Genomic DNA, 21,670 nt, shown 5'->3' on the forward strand with positions numbered 1-21,670 from the left:
TTGCAAACGGTGATCTATATATGAATGTCGGGTAAGACAGTGACACGTCCATATTTGCATTTTAGAAAGATTACTCTGAGAACAATGTAGACAAAACTGTGAAAAAGGACCAGGTCTGCAGAGACAACTATAAGGAAGCCATCATTGTATTCCAAGCAAGAATAAAGACCTTTTTCTTTTTATTTCATAAAAGGACTTGGTGTTTCCTTTGAAAGAACAAGATCCTCTAGGGCATTTCTAATTTTACTTATAAAAGCTTCTGCCTCCCATTTCAGAAGCATTATTCTTCCTCCAAGAAGCTGAGGAGATTCAAATCTTTTGCAATGTAACAATCTGTCCTTGCCTTCAGAAAGTAAAATATGGAATTTTCATACTCAACAGTGCTAAATTACAAGCATAAGGAAAATAGCAAAAATTTGTGTTTTAAAATTGACTATCAGTTTAAAAATTGAAAATAGAACAGTTTTTCAGAAACCTTTTTATTCCAATAAGAGATTCAAATAAAGTATGTGCCAAACCCTTGGATGGTAAACTCAATATTATTTAAAAAAAAAATACCCTAAGAGCACACATTTTAATATTAAACAAGTTTAGAGTTCATCTGGAAGAATAAAAATATGATAATCAAGATTGAGAAAGGTGGGTTTTTCTACCAGAGAGTAAACCTTATTTTAAAGCCATGAAAACAAAAACAGTTTTAGAGGCATGAGAAAAAGCAAAGAGAAGTCTGTTCAAAGTGTGGAGTCTGGAAATGGACTAAAGAAGTATAAACGTGTCACATTAATAGGTAAAAAAATGGGCTGGTAGATGGTTAGTCATTTTTTCACAGCAGTATGGAGTGAAGAGGAAACCATCAACTCCATCCTGTGGGGGAACTATGGGGGAAAATCTCCCCTTTTAGGGGGAGACAACCAGTCTATGTACCATTAATTGTCTACTCTTCCTCAGGAACTTCCTCAGAAAGTTACTATGAAAAATTCATACTCTGACTTGGGGTACTGGGGAAAAGGAAAAAAAGTTTTACACTAAGTTTATGGTATTCCTGCGAATTCTGCAGTTACAATTTAAATACACACACACACACACACACACACACACACACACACACACGTATACATACACTGGCCATGTAGATCAAGCACAAAGACTTACTGAAAATGATAAGTTGTTAGAAAGTCATAGGAAGAGTTTTTAATTATACACTCTTGATTCAGGACTATTTTGGGGATGAGTTCTTTGGGATTTACTTAAGCACATTCCAATTTCAATTCTTAGCAAATGGGCTATAGGTGCATATTCTTCTCCAGATTCTGAAAATATCTGATTATATATAGCAGACCCCTTGCTAAAATCCCTAGGCAAAGAGAGTTAGCTCATGCCCCTGCACACTTAAACAAAAGTCTAAAGGGCATCAGCCCCCATGTTAGACACAAAGGAGAAGAGCCATCAACTTTGCTCTGAAGTTTGACTCCTCAGACCAGAGATCTACTGCAGTCATATTGGTTCTCCTACTGGTGTCCCCTCACTAATTCTTCCCAACCTTTCAGAGCCTAGGAAAAAATGATACTAGAGACATAGAATGTATAATAGACTATGAGGAATATAGAGGAGGCCCACCTATCTCTGTCCTGTTAAGGAGCAGGAAGCAAGAAGGCTGGAGAGCCTTTTTCCGAAGCACACCCTACTTCCCTATATCATAGATTGCACTTGCCAACTGACAGGTATATCCCGCATTAGTGCATGTGATATTTCAGCACAGACACCAGGCTTATAAGCCTGTGTATCGCTATGTCCACACATAGTGCCTAACACATTATATGTATGCAAATATTTGCTGTGCAAAAAAAAAAAAAAAAAAAAAAAAAAAAATCTAGAAAATACTCTCCGTGGCTGTCAAAAGCAAAACAGTGATCTCTGGATCTATTAGTTTGTGCTTTCACATTCACACCTTCACTAAGAAAGGAAAAAATGTTATCTCATTATCAAAGTCTCACTAAATGTAAAGACAGAATGTATTACTTCTTATATTCATGAAGCAAAATATGTAGATATGGAGTAGAAATCATCTCTACTAAATAGCTAGGAACAAAAATAAGGCAATTGGATTCAATGTTTTATTATCATGTAATGGTTTGGGCACCAGGTTCCACCCACAACAAGGTGCCAATAACCATTTGAGAAACTGGTCATCAGAAAGGCTGGCGTACTATGCATTGAGATGCAGAGTTGTACCATGAAGGTGTAGCATCTAGCAGATTTTGCTTTTCTTAGGCTCTAGAAAGCCCGATTAAGAAAGCATGTTGTTTACTCAGCTTGAATTTAATTTTTCCTTGGGGGAAAGAATCCCATCCCTGCCTGTAAAATAAATTGAATTTTCTTAATCTGGCCCTAAAGAATAAATCTATTTCTATTTAAGCTTCAAAACTCTGAAAAATCAGATCAATCATTCTTGTTAGTAGCCAGTATGTATCAAATCAAAGTGTTGCTATCACATATGATGGAATAGAACTCTTACCAAAAAAAACTAGACTGTTGTATTGTTTTCAGTTACCTATCTGCTATTTTCCTGACAGTTTACACTATAGCTGATCAATAGGTTATAGCTTTCGCAGGCTTACTTTTTTGAAAATGTTAGCTCAAGACCATCTTCACTATTTCAGTTCATATCCCACATAAAGAAATTCAGAAGTGTTGCATTTTAATGTAAACTATTGTAGTAAAAGCTGCTGATGCCTACCCAGATTTCTTTTTACCAGACTGATTTTCCCATTCCCCAGTTGTTATAAATATTGGCCACTTGGTATTCACAGCTGCATCCTTCTCCAGAAAATTACCCTTGGCCGATAGAAGCCACCTCACCCAGAGATGTCTGGGACAGCCCATAGCCAATGAACCAGTGAGACATTGATATAAAGGCCAGTTTTCTTGCCTTAAAGTGGGGCATCTTTGTAGTGCCATTCATGCCCTAGAGAACACCTCATGATGCCTATTACAAAGTTCTGTTGAATCTCTCTCCTAATATCTCAGTATCACTTTTTCACTACTCCAATTGCCACTCAGTTCAGGACCATCTCTCACCTGACTACACAAACAGCCTTCAGAATCAACATTCACCTTCCTATAGTCGCTTCTCTACAATATTGCTGGAACACTCCAACATGCAAATATAATCGTCTTTCACTCCCCCTCCTCTAACACACACACCCCTACTTACACCTTTCATTAACTATCTCCATCACACAGAGGCAGTAAACTGAACTCAGTTCACAAATGTATTGTTTCTCTCCAAAGAAAATGAGACCATGAGGCAAAGCAAAACCTTGAGATATGTACAATATAATTGGATTACATTTATCTACCTTGAGAACCAAAGTTAGCTAAAGCAGTTAACTATAATCTTAAATTGAGTTAGAAGACTTCGATTAGTAGAGAAGAACTAGAAAATGAAGTAAACCTAGGGGAATGGGTGACAAAAACAATTCCCCTTGTAAATTAGGGAGTTTGTTATGGCAAGTTAGGACTTAGTATGTCCCACTGATGTTCTTGGTGGGCAAGAATCTCTTCTACCTTCTGGGCCAGGAATCTCTTGATACATTGCATGGGAAACTTCTCAGTTTCAGGTTGGGATGATGATTGGTTCTCAGGCGGGTGAGTAGAGTTTAAACCTGGAAAACTGCAACACTAAATACACTAACGATGAAAGTCAAACCCCGAATAGTAATAATAATGCTAAAGAATAATTTGTGCATCTTTGATACTTAAGTATCTAATATTTGAAAATTTGGCCCATTACATAAATAGACTGACTTGTGACTCCAGTTTATAATATGTAATCGTGTAACTGATTTAGACTTGGTTTTACATTGCAGTTTGTTTACAAATAATATTGGAATACTTACAGAATATATTCCCCTTCCCTCCCACCACTTTTTAAAATTTAAATTCAGGAAATTTAACAGCATCTGGAATGGTTTGTCAGACAATATTAAAACAAATGTGATAAGTTTATGAACAGTTTTAAAAGTTCTATAGAAATTTAAGTTGTAAATCCCCTCCTTAAACTTGACTATAACAAATTTCCTACATTTACAAATGGAGTAAGATTTGACTATCAAAATAAAAGGTAAGAACAAGGCTTCTCAATTTTGAACTTCAGTGCATTAATAAGTATCTTTAACAACTAAAGTAGCCCCTGAAATAATATTTTGTATGAAGAGAGTATTAATTAGGACCTCATATTGACATACAAATCCAGATTTAGACTGTTGCAAAATCATAAACCATGACAAAATTAGGTCAAATTCCTACATGACAAAAATGCCCCCTCCTTGAGATGGTGCATGAGTTTTCTAGTTCACCAGTCTTTCTCTCACTCCCTGCTCCTCCCCTTCCCCCCAGCCACATTGCTTAGATACTCATTTCCCTTTACATGCCTGGTCCTTATAAAGGAATTTCCTATTTCAACTCATGCATCTAGAGGAGTGTTTCTCAACAAGGGGTGATATTGTTCCCCAAGGCCCAGGTGGCAAAGTCTGGAGACATTTTTGTTACAACTATGGATGGATACTACTGGCATCTAGTGCATAGAGGCCAGGGATGCTGTTAAACATCCTACAATGTGCATAACAGCACCCAACAACAAAGAGTTATCCAGCCTAAAATGTCAACAGTGTTAAAGGCTAAGAAATCCTGACCTCTAAGAAAACATCTAAAATCCTCCAACATGGCACAGAGGCCTTGCGATAACCTTTGTGTATTTTGGAGACTAATCCATTGACATTATACGGGTCGCAAATACCTCTTTTCTTCATTGTTTATATAGTCTTCTTTGTATCTAAGTTCTTAAATTTTAATGAGTTTCTCTTTCCTTTAAAATTTGTTCTTTATTTCCTTCGAGAAATCCTTCCCTACATTGTTCCCTTCTAAACATCCTATGAGTATTTCACATTTATGTCTTCAATCCATCTGGAATTTATGTGCTGGAATTCAGAGATGTAATTTTGTTTCTACATGGATAACCCATAGCTTCAATAGCATTTACTGAATAGTCCATCTTTCTCCACTAATTGGTAACACCAACTTTGTTGTATACTGACTTTCCAAATAAACTCCCACCTATTTCCAGATTTTCTATTTTCTCTTTATTCCTGTGATGTCATTAATTTAAATTACACTTTGATTAGGAAACCTACTATCTGATATCATGATTCCTTCCCCAGTCTTCTTTAAATTTACTCTTATGTATGATTTTCAGTGTCAGCCCTCTTGTAATTTTATTCAAAAACGCATTGAGTTTAAAGATGGGGTTAAAGATAACTAATTTTTCTTATTCATGAACATTGTATCCCTATTTGGATTTTTCCATGACTTTCAACGAAGTTTAACAATTTCCCCATAATGATAATGATAGACTTATTGCTGGGTGCTATATATGGTTTTTGGTTTTCTAGTAACTATTTTCTTCGTTTAGGTCTTGTATAAGGCAAACTTGCTGAGCTGCCTTAATAGCTTGTCTGTAGAGTCTCTTGGAGTTTTTACTTAATCATATCACCTGCAATAGTTTCTTCTTCTGCAATACTTACTAATCTTTTTCCAATGTACTGGCTCTGATTTCTAGTACAGTTTAGAAGAGTGGGTGTCTTCATCTTGTTCTTGACTTTAAAGGCATTGCCTTTAATGCTTCGCATTTAAACATGACTCTTTTCTTTTTAGATTTTTGGCAGATACTTTCTGTCAGACTATGAAAGTTTTATTCAATTAGTGCCTTTCTAAGTTTTTAACATCTTGAATGGGTGGTACTGAGCCAACTGTAACAGAAAGAGGGTTGTTCTTTAAGCATGCCCAGTCTTCTTGAAGGACTCGTTCTTATATTTGGAGATGTAGCTAGAAAGCTTTCCTCCATCTTTGAACCTGACTCCTATTCACCCCCAGCCTTGCTCAGCATCTTTCAGGGAAATCCATTTAGTTTAAATCACCTTTGATAGAGATACTGTTCAGTTTCCAGAGATCAGCTAATTCACTCACAAAAAGGCCTTAAGGGCCTTAAAAATTACCTCCAATCATTTCACAGTTTGCAAGAGATAAAAATCAAAGTCAGAAGCCTGGCCAAAATTGTAGTCAACACATAGAGCCAGGGATAAATCTCTTAAGATTCTTAAAAGGAAGTAGGAATATGCATCAACATTCCTTTCTCTTCAAGCTCTTCTCTAATTCCCTGGTCAACATATGAGCTACTCTTGCAAAACTGCTAACAAAAATGTAATCCAAAGTTTCTAAGTGGCTGAAACAGCCAGATGAGGATTTAAGTGTGCACCTCACATGTGTGAAGGAAACTACTTCCGCCAGGGAAAGAGAAGTGTTATCAACTATTGTGGGCAAATAAAGAGTCAGCAAAAATAATCCCTGGGCCTTATAAAAATGTAATGACATTTCGGTGTTGTTTCCCATCTTTTTTTTCTGTGGGAAAACACACAATGTTGTACAGTTGGCTTTTTTGTTTCTTTCTGGGCCACACTTACTGGGGGACACTTTATAATTTAGTCTTTTTTTCTTCTTCACAACAATGAAGGGGAAAAATAATTCTTCATACTGCTTTTGAGCCAGGATGCGTCAGTATTGTACCTGAGAAGAAAATGGCTAAGTTCTGGGACAGGTGGGATTTTTTCCCCTTCAGTCAAAATACATATGTTATTGGAGAGTTTCTTAGCCAAAAAACAATGTTTGGCTATTTCATCTTGAGTACTATATTTAACTTTCTGAAAATGTCAAAACATCTTATGCAGGCAGCATGCCTTGAGTAAACATCTATCTCCCTAGGTGTAACTAATTTAGCCATAGCCTTTTTGAGTGTCATTTAAACAGCCACAGGCATGGACCTGAACTTCCATTTTTTTCTCCAATCATAACATCTATCTTGCAGTCTGAAAGTTACTAAAAGTTACCATAGCATCCCTCGCCCACATATGTGGAGGCTGGGGTGGGGATGTATCAGTGAGAAACACTCTTCCAAGTTAGCAAAGAAAAAGATCAAATCTGTAGTGGAGTATAGTCAAATCCAACTTTCCAATCTATCTTTTTTATTTTTATTTTTTTAAGTTTATTTTTATTTATTTTGAAAGGGAGATAGAGAGCAAGCGTGGGAGGGGCAGAGAGAGAGGGAGACAGAATCCTAAGTAGGTTCCAGGCTACCAGCACAGGGCCCAATGTGGGGCTTGAACTCACAAACTGTGAGATCATGACCTGAGCCAATGTCAAGAGTAGGACCCTTACCTGACAGCCACCCAGGGGCCCCTCCAACCTATCTTTTTTTTTTTTTTTTTAATTTTTTTTTTCCAACGTTTATTTATTTTTAAGACAGAGAGAGACAGAGCATGAACGGGGGAGGGGCAGAGAGAGAGGGAGACACAGAATCAGAAGCAGGCTCCAGGCTCTGAGCCATCAGCCCAGAGCCTGACGCGGGGCTCGAACTCATGGACCGCGAGATCGTGACCTGGCTGAAGTCGGACGCTTAACCGACTGCGCCACCCAGGCGCCCCCAACCTATCTTTATTAAAATCAACTGGTTAATGACTTGCAGTAGGCCAGTAAAATGTTATTCATTTAAAAAGCAAGACCTGGGGCACCGGGGTGGCTCAGTCCAGTGAGCATCTGACTCTTGATTTCAGCTCTGATTATGATCTCACAGATATGAGAGTCCCAAGGGCTCTGGGTTGGGCATGGAGCCTGCTTAAGATTCTCTCTCTCCCTCTCTCTCTGCCCCTCCTCTTCACCCCCACATGTGCACACACATGCATTCTCTCCCTCTCAAAAAAAAAAAATTAAAAAATTAAAAATAAAGTTATATATGGCTCTTTGAGTTACTTCTAAATTATTGTATGTATTTCCTTTCTCTGGTAAGTGGAAAAAAGTATTTATTTGCCTGATTTTTCACGTTATTAGTATCAGAGAGAAGTTAGGTCTAGACTGATATTAAAGTGAAAAGTATTCCTCCACCCATTTTCTAACAAGAACAAAAATATATTACAGATAAATTTCAAACTTCAGTTATGTCAAAAAATGTGAGTCTTCCATATTCTCCAGTAGCAGGTATAATACATCAGAGATCTTTCCCAAATCACATTATAAACACAAACACATTTTCAGCCTCCTCCTACACATTTTCTTCTCCCACGAAATCTCCACACATCCACCATCTACCTCATTTTCTATGCAGCTTTTTGGAAAACTGCTTGATACACAAGCCTTTTTTGAAAACTGTAAAGTTGTGGTCAGCTATGTCTTTCTAATTGCTGCAGAGTACAGTAGTAACTTTAGCAACACAGAACTGTGGCACAGAGAAATTCAAGACAATCCCCTTTATCTTGATGATTTTTAACAAGGAACCTCAAAACTTTATGCTACATGTAGTGGGCTTGAAACAGATTAATCAACGGGATGTGAACTTAGAATTCATGTTTCGGAGGTAGAACAAATCCTTCCCAACGCCTCCTTTTTGCTCATCTCCTGCCCTTCTTTTCCCCCACCCCTTCCTTTTTCTAGCGCCAGAGTAACAACCGGGAATTATAATATTTCAAGGTTTATAATATACTGTACTGTTAAATGCAGCAAATACAGAAACCTCTTGTTGGAAAGTTCCTGAGATGAAGGGAAACCTACGACACTATTGTTGCAACTTCGAAAACTTCCAATTTTGAGAAGAAAAAGGAAATCATAGTCGTGGGCTACCTTAGCCTTCAACAGTGCACGTCTTCCTTTCGGTTTGATTTTTTCAAGGCTACCCGCGGCTAACTCAGACGCCCGCGGGGCAGCGGTCCGTAACCAGCAGGCCCAACCAGCTCCCAGCCAGCTAAGAGCTACAGGGAGATCTCAGCAGAAATGCGCTCCGCCCTTCCTTTGCCAGGAGGCGTGCACCCGACGGGGGGGTGGGGAGGGGAACGCCACGCCCCCACGAGGGGCGGGACTGCCTCTCAGCCATCTCCTCCCCAGAGGCTCGGGGCGCTGTCCCGGCGTGACGTCATCCAGAAAGCCCGCCCTGGTTGGAGGGAATTTAGAAGAAAACAGGGCGGGAAGGAGGCGGAGTCTAGTTTCCCTGGAGACGGGTTGCTCGGCGGTCGCTTGGTAACCGGTCGCGGCGGTCCCGTCTGCGGCAACGCAGGCGGCTCAGGCGGCCGAGGTCTGTGGGCCGAAGCCCACGCGGGGCTCTTTCTGCCTGCTCTGTGATGGCGGCTGCGACGGCAGTGGTCACGCCCTCAGGTTTGGAGGATGGGGTGTCTCGGTCCCGCGGCGAAGGGGCCGGGGAGGTGGTCGTGGAGCGGGGGCCTGGTGCGGCCTACCACATGTTCGTGGTGATGGAGGACCTGGTGGAGAAGCTGAAGCTACTCCACTACGAGGAGGAACTCCTCCGGAAGAACAACCTGAAGCCCCCGTCCAGGTGGGTGCCCTCGTTCTCCAGCGCCTGGGAGCCGGCCAGGCCCGGGGAGATGCCTCCTCCGCCTTCTGGGGAACCTTGAACGCGAGTTGCACTTGCCTCCATCTTCCTAGGCAGGAAGGGGCACTTCCCCCCCGAACTTGGCGACAGAGGCCACGGAGTTCACAGAGTTTAGACTTGGTGTTTTTTAGAGAGAGTAAAGTTTCAGAAACGCAGAAAAGACTGGAAGACGGCTTTCCTAGACTTTAAAGCACCCACGCACCTCCACAAAACGCAAACTGTTTTTTCTGATTATAAAAGTTGTAAAAGAACCTATTGTAGAGGACTCAAAAAAACACAAGAGGGGTGTAGAAAAAAAATACTGAAATCACCCATAATCTCATTCCCAAAGATGAATATCATTTTAGCTGCTTCTAGTTTTTGTTTTCCTCTGAGATAATTTGTCTCTACAAGTGGTTAACTGCGGGTACCTAGGACCTTGCTCGACTTTATATGCAGTAAGTAAACTTGTTGATTAATTGTTATGGTTTAAAAGACTCCTGCCTTTGCAGTAACAGTACTCTCAGAAACTAAGAAGTGGAAAAGACAAATGAAACGACAGCTACTGGAACTGTGTCTATCATACAACCTAAAATTCTGCCCTTGTTCTGGTGGGGAACAGTCCATCATATCGTGAAGTCAATGCCATTAGTTGTTGAGGGTAATGCACAGCTAGCACTTTCTCTTCCAGTTAGTGTAGCTTAGTGATAGTCAGATAAATAAGCTAATACTTAGATTTGTTTATTGTGTAAAGTGCAATTTAGATTAAAAATCTGTAGTGATTTCTTTGAATGGGTATAGCTTGGCTAAAATAATTTCTCATGACAGTTTTGATCTCATTAGTCGATCTCTTCCAATAACTTGAGTTTTAAGATATGTAGGCTCTATGTAAACTGCCCATATTGCTAAGTCGGTCTATAATAAAAGTTAGAGGAAAAAGTAGTGTTGCTTGATCCATGATAGAAATTGTGAGATTGAGAGTTATTACATAAATGAATTAAACAGGAGAATATAAATAACCAACATTTTCTATGATAAAAATGCATTTTCGCCCCCAAGTATATTTTTCAAACTAAAAGAAAATGGCTTTAAGGCTCTAGTGATACAACCTCAGTACTATTTCCTCAGGAGTTCAGCAGGCTATTTTGAGTCATGGATTTGAGTGGCAATATCCTAATTTAATGGTTCTCAAGAATGTGGTCATCAGACCGAAAGCAGTATCACTTGGGAACTTATTAGAAATGCAGTTCCACGGGCCCTTTCCCTGGTCTCCTATATCAGAAATTTTAGGGGTGGAGCCTAGAAGTCTGTGTTTAACAAGCTTTTCAGGTGATTCTGATGCATGCTAAAGTTTGCAAACCGCTCTACTAGGTCTGGAGGATCTTTCAGTATCCAGTCCTGTGTCATGGAGTTGTCATCAGCCAGTAAGGAAAAGATGAATTTTTAGCAGTGGGTACTTTGAAGGGGTTGTGAACATATACCTGGAAGAACTTCATTACCTTTTTCTTCCCAGCCATCTCTTACCTTTCAAAACATTTACACTTACCCTGCAGGACAAACTTTGGAAAACATGAAAGAGTAGACTGCTGATTCTTATTTAAAATAGTTATAATAGCTATAAATACAGTTATGAACATAATGGCAATAACTGCACATAAAGGGCAAAATTAGATCTTTGATCAGCTGACTGAAATGTTGTTAGCAAGTTTTATTCTTAACCTATTTAAGTATAAATCATATTGATCTTCATAGGACTGTTTTTAGTAGGCTAAGGGATTTAGCAAAAGTCAATAAATGTTTGTTAGACTGTGGATATGCTACTTAGTGGTTATTGAGGCTGGCTGCATCTCAAAACCATATACGAAGCTTTTGGAACATACTTGTACTGGGGCTCTACTCCCAGAAGTTCTGATTTAATTCATGAGGGAATAAGCAATGCTTGGTCCAGTAGCTATAGTTTGAGGAGCTCCTCAGGGGATTCAGCTATGCAGCCAAGATGAGAACAACTGTTTAACATACCCGATAGGTTAGGAACAGTATGTAAAGATACCAGGGACATTGTAAAAAATGTAAAAATGCATAGTGAATAATCATTAAGGTCTTTTGTTAAACTCTGAAATTCTCTTTAATTCCAAATTACCATTTTCAAGAGGTACTCTCTTATTAATTATTCCTGACATAAATGATTTTGGCAAAAGTTGTACATGATCAGTTTTTTAACATGCCCTGCATTTACTTGAGTGTAAGTTCTTTGATGTAATATTTTGTGTACAGTAGTAATTACCCTAGTCCTGTTGATTAAAAACTTTAATATGAGTGTTGTGGATTACTGGGAACTTCAAAGGGTGAATTGCAGATTTTTTTTTAATTTAAAAATGTTAAATTGAAATTAAAGCCATTAAAAAATATTTCATATTCCATCCTCCCCCCTTGTTTTGAAACAGACACTATTTTGCACTGCCTACCAACCCTGGTGAACAGTTCTACATGTTTTGCACTCTTGCTGCTTGGTTGATTAACAAAGCAGGACGCCCCTTTGAGCAACCTCAAGAATACGATGACCCTAATGCAACTATATCTAACATATTATCTGAGCTTCGATCATTTGTAAGTGTAAATAACTGTCTTCTTTCAGAATGTTGTCAAGTTACGAATTTTAATATTGGTAATTCAACAACACAGATGCTACCCTTTTAGATGAATTGTCTATGAATAAAAATATCTATATACACCCAATACATACGTATGTAAAATTATATTTGGATTTTTTCAGATAAAACCTCAGAATGGTTGGTATTATAATATTAATGCCACTTCTAAAAATGTTCAATGTACTCTTTGTAGCCCAAAGTAATAATATTTTTCTTAATCTTGTTATGTCTCAGAGGTAAATTTATGGATACTTAGTTCTCCTAAAAAATGCTAGTAGGAAGCTGAAACATTGTATTTTGAAAGGGAACTTTGATTTAATAGACCATGATAGCGGTTGGTTGTACTTTTCATTTCTGAATTTTCCTGGGGGGCATTCAGTAAGAACTTTTGGTATACATGTTATTAACTTTTGACAAGTGATTCATTCTGTCCTTCCTATGGTTGTTTAATGATAGGATACCAAGCTAGTAGCTTTACTGTTTTTGTTTTTGTTTTTGTTTTTTTTTTCACCCTAATAGGATCAGTTACTTGTTCTGTCATGGGGTTATTGCCTTTCAGTTTGATACCTTTGACAATAAAACATCCTCATTTTCCTTTAGTGTATGTATCAATGGATAGAAAAGATGGACTTCTAAGAAGCAATATAGTTCATTATTTTAAACCATATTTGAGAAATAGAGAAGTAATATACTTTTTCAGGAGTACTTTGCTTAAAATATTTTGACATATGGAATATAAATAACAAATAAGACACTGTATATCTTTTGTATTTCAGGGTAGAACTGCAGATTTTCCTCCTTCAAAATTAAAGTCAGGATTTGGAGAACATATATGCTATGTTCTTGACTGTCTAGCTGAAGAAGCATTAAAATATATTGGTTTCACCTGGAAAAGGTAAAAATTACCCAACCTGACAATGGTAATTTTATGTGGATAGCTTTTTCCTCTGTGGGTTCAGAGCTGTTTAATTGAACTGACAGGGAGTACTTCCTCTTGACTATTCTAAACTGAAAATGCCACAAGTGATTAAAAATGTCTGTGTATAGACAAAACTGGAATATCTGATTTTATCGTGCTCTTGCCCAATTCAAATTTAAATAATTATTAAAGGTTCAACTGTAAATGAATATCTTCATCAATGTAGGAAATTTTTTCAATGTCTCTTTATTTATATACACAAGGATGGAATATACATGGTGGTAACTGATAGCTGTAGATTTAAGGAAAAAACGGAAATTAATATAGTACTTTAAAATGGGATTTTCCCTTTTTTTTATAGATACTGGCCAAGAATAATAGCCATCTGAAGAAGCCACCTGACACTCTCTTAGATCTTGTTTATTGCTTCTTTCTCTGACTTGACAGTGATGTGTTGTTTATATTTCTATGATCATATTTATCCCTTGGTTTTAAACTCATTTGTTTTCAGGTCAGGCTCTCTTGCCAGAAACTATGAACTCTTCATATATACTGTATAGCAGTTAGCATAGCACTTTGTATATCACAGATGCTCACATCATTTTAAACCATATGAAATTACTAATATTCATCTAATGAACTAAAAAATGGCAATTTTATGCTTCAACCTAAATATTATGAGTTAGTGCGGTATAAGGAATAACTATATGATTCAGATTACTTCTTTATTGGACTCCAAGAAAGTTATGAGATGTGATACTCCATTTGGCATTTTTAAATATTATTAATTTTATTGTCCAGTGTGTTCTAAATTCACCTGAAGTGATCCGTTTCTCAACCATTATTCAGTTTTGTACTTACTTTATTTGTAGGCATATCTAATTCTTGGCCACGTATTGTGATTTTGATAATTTATAAGGACTCTAAATATATGGGGAGGGAAAAGAGGGGAAAATATTGAAAATAGGCATCAGAGAATATGTCAGCTATGTAATGTATAATTTACATAGAAGTTACATATTTATAGATGACTATTTTACTTATTAAATATGTCGAAACAAATCCTAGAAGAACATTGCCTTTTAGACATTATCTAATTCTAATTAATAAAAAAATAGGAAATTTATTTTTTAAATGTTGATTTTTATATTTTGTTAACCCGTCTGAGGTATAGATTTTTAAAATAAGTTTCCAGAAATAAACCTAAATACTTTTGGGTATTTTTAATATGGGAAATACATGTCACTAATCTTGATGGAGAAATGATTGTTCAATTCTTAGTATTAGGACCACTGATTAGATTTTGGAAATAAGCTGGAGCCTTTCTTATTCCATCAAAATAAATTTCAGATTGATCAAAGGTGTAAATGTGAAAAATGAAACTGTAGAAGTACTAAAAAGTCAAAGGTGGTTGAGATGTGTCATGTGAGGGAAAAGCTAGGATCCATGCAAGAAGAGGTTGCCAAGTCTATGTAAACAAGAATTGTAAAAATCCTGAATGGCCAAGATTATATAAGTAATAGACTGGAAAAAATAGTTTTAACACAAGTTAAGCAAAGCACCCATTTTCTTAATATACAAAAGGGCAAAGGGCATAAATAGACATTTCATTGGAAAAGAAACACCAATAACTGATTAAACCATGAAAAAGTGTTCAATCATTCTCCTGTGAAAGAAATGCAATAAAACAAGAGAGATTTTTCATGTATATGATTGGCAAAGATTAACATTTATTTACAATATTGGTGAACATGTGGAAATGGAGTCACTGTTTTTGGGAATGTGAAGTAGGGTAACATTTTGGAAGTTGGTTTTTGGTGATATACATCAAAACAATACAATGTACAAAGTTGTTGACCCAGCTATTCGTTCTACTGGTATAAATTTATTGTAATTGATAGACGTAAAGATAAATGTACAAGGATGATCTTTGTAAAATTGTTTAGTAAAAAAAACCCAGAAATCACCTCAGTGTTCATCCATAGTTGCTAATTAAATTAGTTATGGTACTATTTAACAGTTCAATGGAATACAGTGCCAGGGGGTGGGGGGGGTGGAGAGAAAAATGTATATGTACTTAAATGTGGTATATTAGTAAGTGAAAAAAGTATATTGGGTAACTATATGCATGTTACCATCCTAATTGTGTAAATTTATTCTTTAAATTTGGAGAGAAACATTTTTGCTTCTTTACATAGAAAGTTTCAGAAAGAGTACATCAAACATGTAATGGTGATTATGGAAGGCAGGTAGAAAAGGATAATATCTGGTGTAGAAGGGATTCTTAATATTCACATTATACCTTTTTGTCATGCTAAAATGTTTTGTTTTTAACTCTCCTTTCATACTAAGCTTTATTATTTTAGACCAACATACCCAGTAGAAGAATTAGAAGAAGAAGCTGTCCCAGAAGATGATGCAGAATTAACATTAAATAAAATGGATGAAGAATTTGTGGTATGTGTGTTGCTGAACTTTTTGTTTTTGTTTTTGTTTTTGTTTTGGATTTCTTTCCCTTCCCTTAATTCCCCCAGATTTCCATTTTCAGGAATATATTTTGTTTCATTGTTTCTAGAGAGGAAAAGCTTTTAAATAGTGTACCCAGTATCAGTTGTTGCGACTTTTGGTTAAGTTAATGCTCATGGTTTCTAATGACTGAGGTCTGAATTATAGTCAAGGTTCTTAAACTATAGACAGGAAATAGTAAACTGCTAGTTATATGAGTAACCATTTTATTAGCAACCATTCTTTATTTTAAATGGGCTATAAATAATAAAGAACTTAAAAAGAACAGTAGTATTTAGGATTAATATATTCTGCTTCATAAGAACAGTATTCATTTCTCAGGGACTTCTGTATGCTTCTAAAATTAGAATAAGTACCACCCTTTAGGAATTTTTAAAAACACTTATAAATACCAACATTATTTAAATTGTTGGGCAGTATCTTGGCCTTTACCATTCTTAACATTCTATTTATATTCTGAAACTAAATAATCAAGTCTATAACAGATTAGACAACTAACATGGTAGAGACAAAGAACACTTTCTCATAACCAGAGATGGATTGACCATGGTGTTTTAGGAAGTATAATGTGATCTGAAATTGAAATAGCAGGAAAAAACCCTTTTTTTTTTTTTTTTCAACGTTTATTTATTTTTGGGACAGAGAGAGACAGAGCAAGAACGGGGGAGGGGCAGAGAGAGAGAGAGACACAGAATCGGAAACAGGCTCCAGGCTCTGAGCCATCAGCCCAGAGCCCGACGCGGGGCTCGAACTCCCGGACCGCGAGATCGTGACCTGGCTGAAGTCGGACGCTTAACCGACTGCGCCACCCAGGCGCCCCGAAAAAACCCTTTTTTAAAGTGTACTTTACTGTCATAAACCAATTACATTTTCAAGGTGAATTTTTAAATAAGTAGATAATAAGTATATTCTATATTTCAGCTTAATTTATTATGTGATTATATACTATAAAGATATTAATCACTGCATCATTTTATAGCAAATGCTGAAAATAACCATTAAATAAAGTAGACTATATCCAAATAGTAGAATATTGTATAGCCATTAAGATTGTTTACAAAGAAATGTTATTGACATAGGGATGATAACTTATGCTGTATGCATAAATTCAAGTATGTAAAATATACAAAAAAAGAAAAAATAACAATATGTCAACATTAGTTACATATGGATAGAAAGATTATGGATGATTATTTTCTTTTCTGTGCTTCTTTGTATTATCAAAGTTTTTAATGTGTCTTATCAGAGCATAAATATTTTAAACTGTAAATATAAAAAAGATCATTCTGTTATTTATAGAAGGAAAAAGACCATTGTAAAACTAATGAATTTAATAGATATCTTTTTAAATATGACACATTTAAAAAATTAAGGTAAATGTATATTCATTCTGCATGTGTTTTATTGAGCACCTATTGGGCAAGACGCTGGTGGAACTGTATGTACAAAGGCTCTGAGGCAGGAAGGAGCTTAGCTTGATCAAGGATCTGAGAAAAGACCACTGGGGCCAGATCTCCTAAATGAGGCGGGGTTGTGTGTGTGTGTGTGTGTGTGTGTGTGTGTGTGTGTGTGATAAGATTAACAAGGAAGATAGACCAAGTCCAGATCATTTTCGCCATTTTTAAGGAGTTTAGACTTTTTTCTTGTGTAATAGATCTTTTCATTCAGGCCCAGAGAATGTTAAGTTCTCACATATTGCCAATTGTTCACCTCATTAATTTTACTCAGGTATTTTCCTCATCTTGTCTTTTTAGTAACTGTTTATTAGTTAATGGTTTATGAACAGAAACCTGGTCCTAGCGCATCAACTTTTAGCTTCAGAGACATAACTGAAACCTGCCAGTCAGGGAAAAAAAAAAAAAAAAAAAGGTACAAAAACCTACCAGCCAGAAAGAAAGCTCTGAAGGTGGAAACCAATTTTACACTTTTTTTGTACCTCTACGTTATTGTACAGTGCTTGGTGCAAAGTGGATGTTCATTAAATATTTGACTACCAAATCAGCTGTCAGTAAATTGCTGTGTAACTTGTAGAAATTATAGCTGATTTTTTTCTGAGAACCCTTTGAAGTCCAAAGCAGCATCATTAGGTATGTAAATTAGAGATACAAACTAGAAAGCAGCCTCTTTGCACATTTCTTCCCAACTATAAGGTAAAGTCCTTCTACTGTCATAAGACCAAACTGAAGGCCTTCTTCAAAGGCCTGAGGCTGTTAGTTCCCTTATGTCAAGTCTCTTGAATTTTTTCCTTTTTTCTTTCTTTCTTTTTCCCTTTCTTTCTCTCTTTCTCTTTCTTTCTTTCTTTCTCTCTTTCTCTTTCTTTCTTTCTTTCTTTCTTTCTTTCTTTCTTTCTTTCTTTCTTTCTTTTTCTTATTGTTAATCATATTCTAAGGAGCCCTCAGTTACCTCTCCCATTCCTTTTGTTAAGGAGATCAGTGCCAAAAAGCATTTGGACAGTGGGATGTTACATTATTTTGTTGCCAGAGTCTGAGGTGGCTCAAGGATGGAAAAGATTAATTTCTGACAGAGTAAAATTCTGCTATAATCATCTAGAAACTAGAATCCTTCAGTTTTAGACTTGTCATATCAAGGTAGGACACACTGATAACTTAAAAAGGTAAAACAAGTATTGGTCACAAAACACTATTTTCACCTGCTGTATATAATCATATACTTAGTAATTGGCAGTTAGAGAATTAAAAGGGTATATACTAGGCAAAGAAACAGTAGGAAATTGTTCAGTGTCTTCTAAATAACCAAAATCAGAATACTCCATTTATTTTAAAGCTTTTTTGGTAAGTCTGTTTATATTCAAATTGCTTTTGAATACTGTCTTAAAAATATTTAGTAACAAATTTTTTTTTTGACTGCCTACTATTAAAGCCTTTTGCCTATTAGTGTTTAATCCAGTACTAATTCAACAAGTATTTATTGATCCCCTATGTAAACTGTACTGATTAGGTTATTGTAAAAGCATAATAAACTTGTATCTTCTCCCATGGGCATCAAGTCATTGGCGTTTCAGTCATTTACTCTGGTTGTTAAGTAGGTCATCATTAGTGCAAACACAGAATAAACTGAGCCGCGTCTCAAAGGTGTGCATCTGCATTTATGGTTAAGATTTAAGATGTAAACAGTTACATCAATTTTGTGTACACCTCTATGCTCCATTGCTCCTCCTCCCTAAAAAAGTAAATGTAAAAAAATGTAAACATAAAAAAGTAAATGTCACTTGAGTGTATTTATACTCTGCATTTACATTGGCTCATATTTTACAAAAATCTTTCCAGTTCCCCAAAGATTAGCATAGTTCTCATAACTTACCTTAGTGGCCCCACCCCCCAGAGTTTCAGCGTGATCTGGGATGGGACCTTAGAATTTGCATCCTAACAAGTTCCCAGGTGATGCTGATGCTGTGGTCTCAGAACCACATTTTGAGAACCACTGACTTATATCCTTCTAAATTCTTAAAGATCAGGATTATCTTTGAAATCTACCACTGCAGCTTTGTAGAACTGTATGTGTGGAAGTGTCCACCAAATAATTTTTTCCTTTGAGGACCAAGCTCCATTCGCTGTATTACCACGTCCTTAAGCCTGGGTTATTGTTAAATTTGTTTCACCCGCTATGTCACTTATCACCACAGAGACATTTGAAGAGAAAGGGGAGCTAATTTTTTGACCTTCATGCTTTAGAACCTGCTCAAAACTTCATATTTACTGTATATTGGGGAGGGGATTGCCTCTCAAAGGGTCACTTCTGACCCTACTGCCCACACCAATTGGCCCAGGGGTCAGAACCAACTTTGAATCTACATCAACTATCCTTTAAGATAGTTAATATCTAAGATACAAGGTTAGTATCTCAAATATATATTTATATCTTTAAATAGATTTAATATTTTAATATCTTTAAATAGACCTAGGGCCCATGGGCCAAAGAGTACTAATGACTAAACTTAGTAATTTATTAAACTTGAACATAGAAGAGATGAGATGTCAAAAATATGAATTAATGGGATTGGTCCACAGTGCAGGTGAGAATATTCTGTGTCTGTCAACTTCATTTTTGTCCATTTTAGTCATGTTACTCAAAATTGACATTAACTCCTTCCATTATCTTTCTATTTCATATATACCACTCTGCACTGTTTCTTATTCTTATGCTTATTTATCCCTAGTTTTATAGTAATGGCTCTTCCTTCTTCCTTGTTTTTCTTTTTTCAGTAACTATTAAAAAGCCCTGTTTTAAAAGGCACCATTAAAACCTCTAAAAACAGATGACCTGTTAATAACATTATGCCCTAGTTTACACACACTACCAGGCTTTTAAATACCCTTTCCTGCATTGGTCTTTATATTGAGCTTAGTATATTGTGTATGTAAAAACTGGAAATACATTTTTTAAATTGTAACTTTTTGTAATTATTAACTTTCAAAACTCTTATTTTTCTAAGGAAGAGGAGACAGACAATGAAGAAAACTTTATTGATCTCAACGTTTTGAAGGCCCAGACATATCGCTTGGTAAGTTACATGGAATACACACAGGACCAACAAGCAATCAGTATACTTGTTCTGCTGAAAGTTGAAACAAGTAGAAACCATTGTTTGCCATTGTTTTGTGCATGATGTGAAAAGTAGCTCTCAAAAGTTGTTTCCTATATATAAAATGTTATAATTATAGCAAATAAAAAATCTGGAGGGTTGAGTGAGACAGCCTCTAATCTGTACCATGGAAAATCCACATACTGCTTCTCATATAAACTGAAAATAACTCATTTGTCATTTTTATTATAGAAAGACATTATTTGATTTCAAGTTATTTTCCATTCTAATTGACTAGTGTTGAATGGTCTTGATTATAGGAAAATACTTAAATGGTAATTCTTTGAAATTAAAATGGATTATTTTAAGACTGGTATATGGATAAAGTAGTCAGACATTGCTTTAAGTCAGTGTTGGCTTATGTTAATTAGGAAATAAATGTAGTCTATAAATGAGAACCCACTCAATGAAATGTTTACTTTTTTTAAAAAAATTATTTTTAATGTTTATTTTTGAGAGAAGTGAGAGACAGAGCACAATCAGGGGAGGGGCAGAGAGAGAGGGAGACACAGAGTCCGAAGCAGGCTCCAGGCTCTGAGCTGTCAGCACAGAGCCTGATGCAGGGCTTGAACTCACGAACCAAGAGATCATGACCTGAGCCAAAGTCGGAGGCTTAACCACCTAAGTCACCCAGGAGCCCCTCAATGAGATATTTCAAAAGTACATGTAGGATTTTTGTATTTTATTATACATATATTCAAATAAATGATACTTAATTGTTCAAAAAGGTATGCGTGGAATATTTTTTTTTAATGTTTTAACTGTTTTAAGTGTATTTATTTTTGAGAGAAAGAGAGAAACAGACCATGAGCAGGGTAGGGGCAGAGAGAGAGAGAGAGAGAGAGAGAGAGAGAATCCCAAGCAGTCTCTGTGCTGTCAGGATGGAGCCTGATGAAGGTCTCAATCCCATGAACTGTGACATCACAACCTGAGCTGAAATCAAGAGTCGGACGCTCACCTGACTGAGCCACCCAGGTGCTCCTGGAATGTAATATTCTTATTTGCCCTTTATTTAACTTTTCTTGTCTAACTTCTACAAACAAGTTTGAAACTTCCTTGGCCATCCCACCCCAGGACGATCTCTTCATTTATCATTTACTGCCTTAGTATCATTAGTCAGCATTATTTATAATTGTTAATGATATGTGTGTTTTCTGCCCACCTTGAGATGCAATAAAACATAACGTACAATATTGTGGCTAACTTGCCTGAATGTGTGAGTTGACTTTTAATACATTTATATTCTCCATAGCATAACACAGAAGATGCCAAATACATGAATTCATTCATTCATTCTTAAATGAATTAGTGTATTTTTATTGCTCAATTGAAAACTGAGAATATAATATAATCTGATATAGTATATCAGAATAATATGTTAACATTGAAATTCAAACAGATAAACTCCAGTTGTAACAGTACTTTGGTAGTACTTTATAGTTTTCAAAGTACAGTTGACCCTGAACAACACGGGTTTGCACTGCACAGGTGCACTTACACATGGA

At 36.3% G+C, this 21,670-nt stretch overlaps 1 protein-coding gene across 1 annotated transcript in view; it reads left to right on the forward strand.

Annotated features, from left to right (window-relative positions):
* Nucleotides 1-9,117: 9,117 nt before the first annotated feature.
* The window catches only part of IFT57 (intraflagellar transport 57), a 54,022-nt gene continuing 41,469 nt past the window's right edge, over nt 9,118-21,670 (forward strand). Inside the window, exons 1-5 of the mRNA XM_030328974.1 lie at nt 9,118-9,430; nt 11,911-12,073; nt 12,894-13,012; nt 15,403-15,493; nt 20,016-20,084. Coding sequence (XP_030184834.1) covers nt 9,219-9,430; nt 11,911-12,073; nt 12,894-13,012; nt 15,403-15,493; nt 20,016-20,084 — 654 coding nt within the window. The 5' untranslated portion in view covers nt 9,118-9,218. The remainder of the gene's footprint in view (nt 9,431-11,910; nt 12,074-12,893; nt 13,013-15,402; nt 15,494-20,015; nt 20,085-21,670) is intronic.

The sequence above is a fragment of the Lynx canadensis genome, chromosome C2, assembly GCF_007474595.2.
Source record: "Lynx canadensis isolate LIC74 chromosome C2, mLynCan4.pri.v2, whole genome shotgun sequence".
In the NCBI taxonomy this organism is placed as follows: Eukaryota; Metazoa; Chordata; class Mammalia; order Carnivora; family Felidae; genus Lynx; species Lynx canadensis.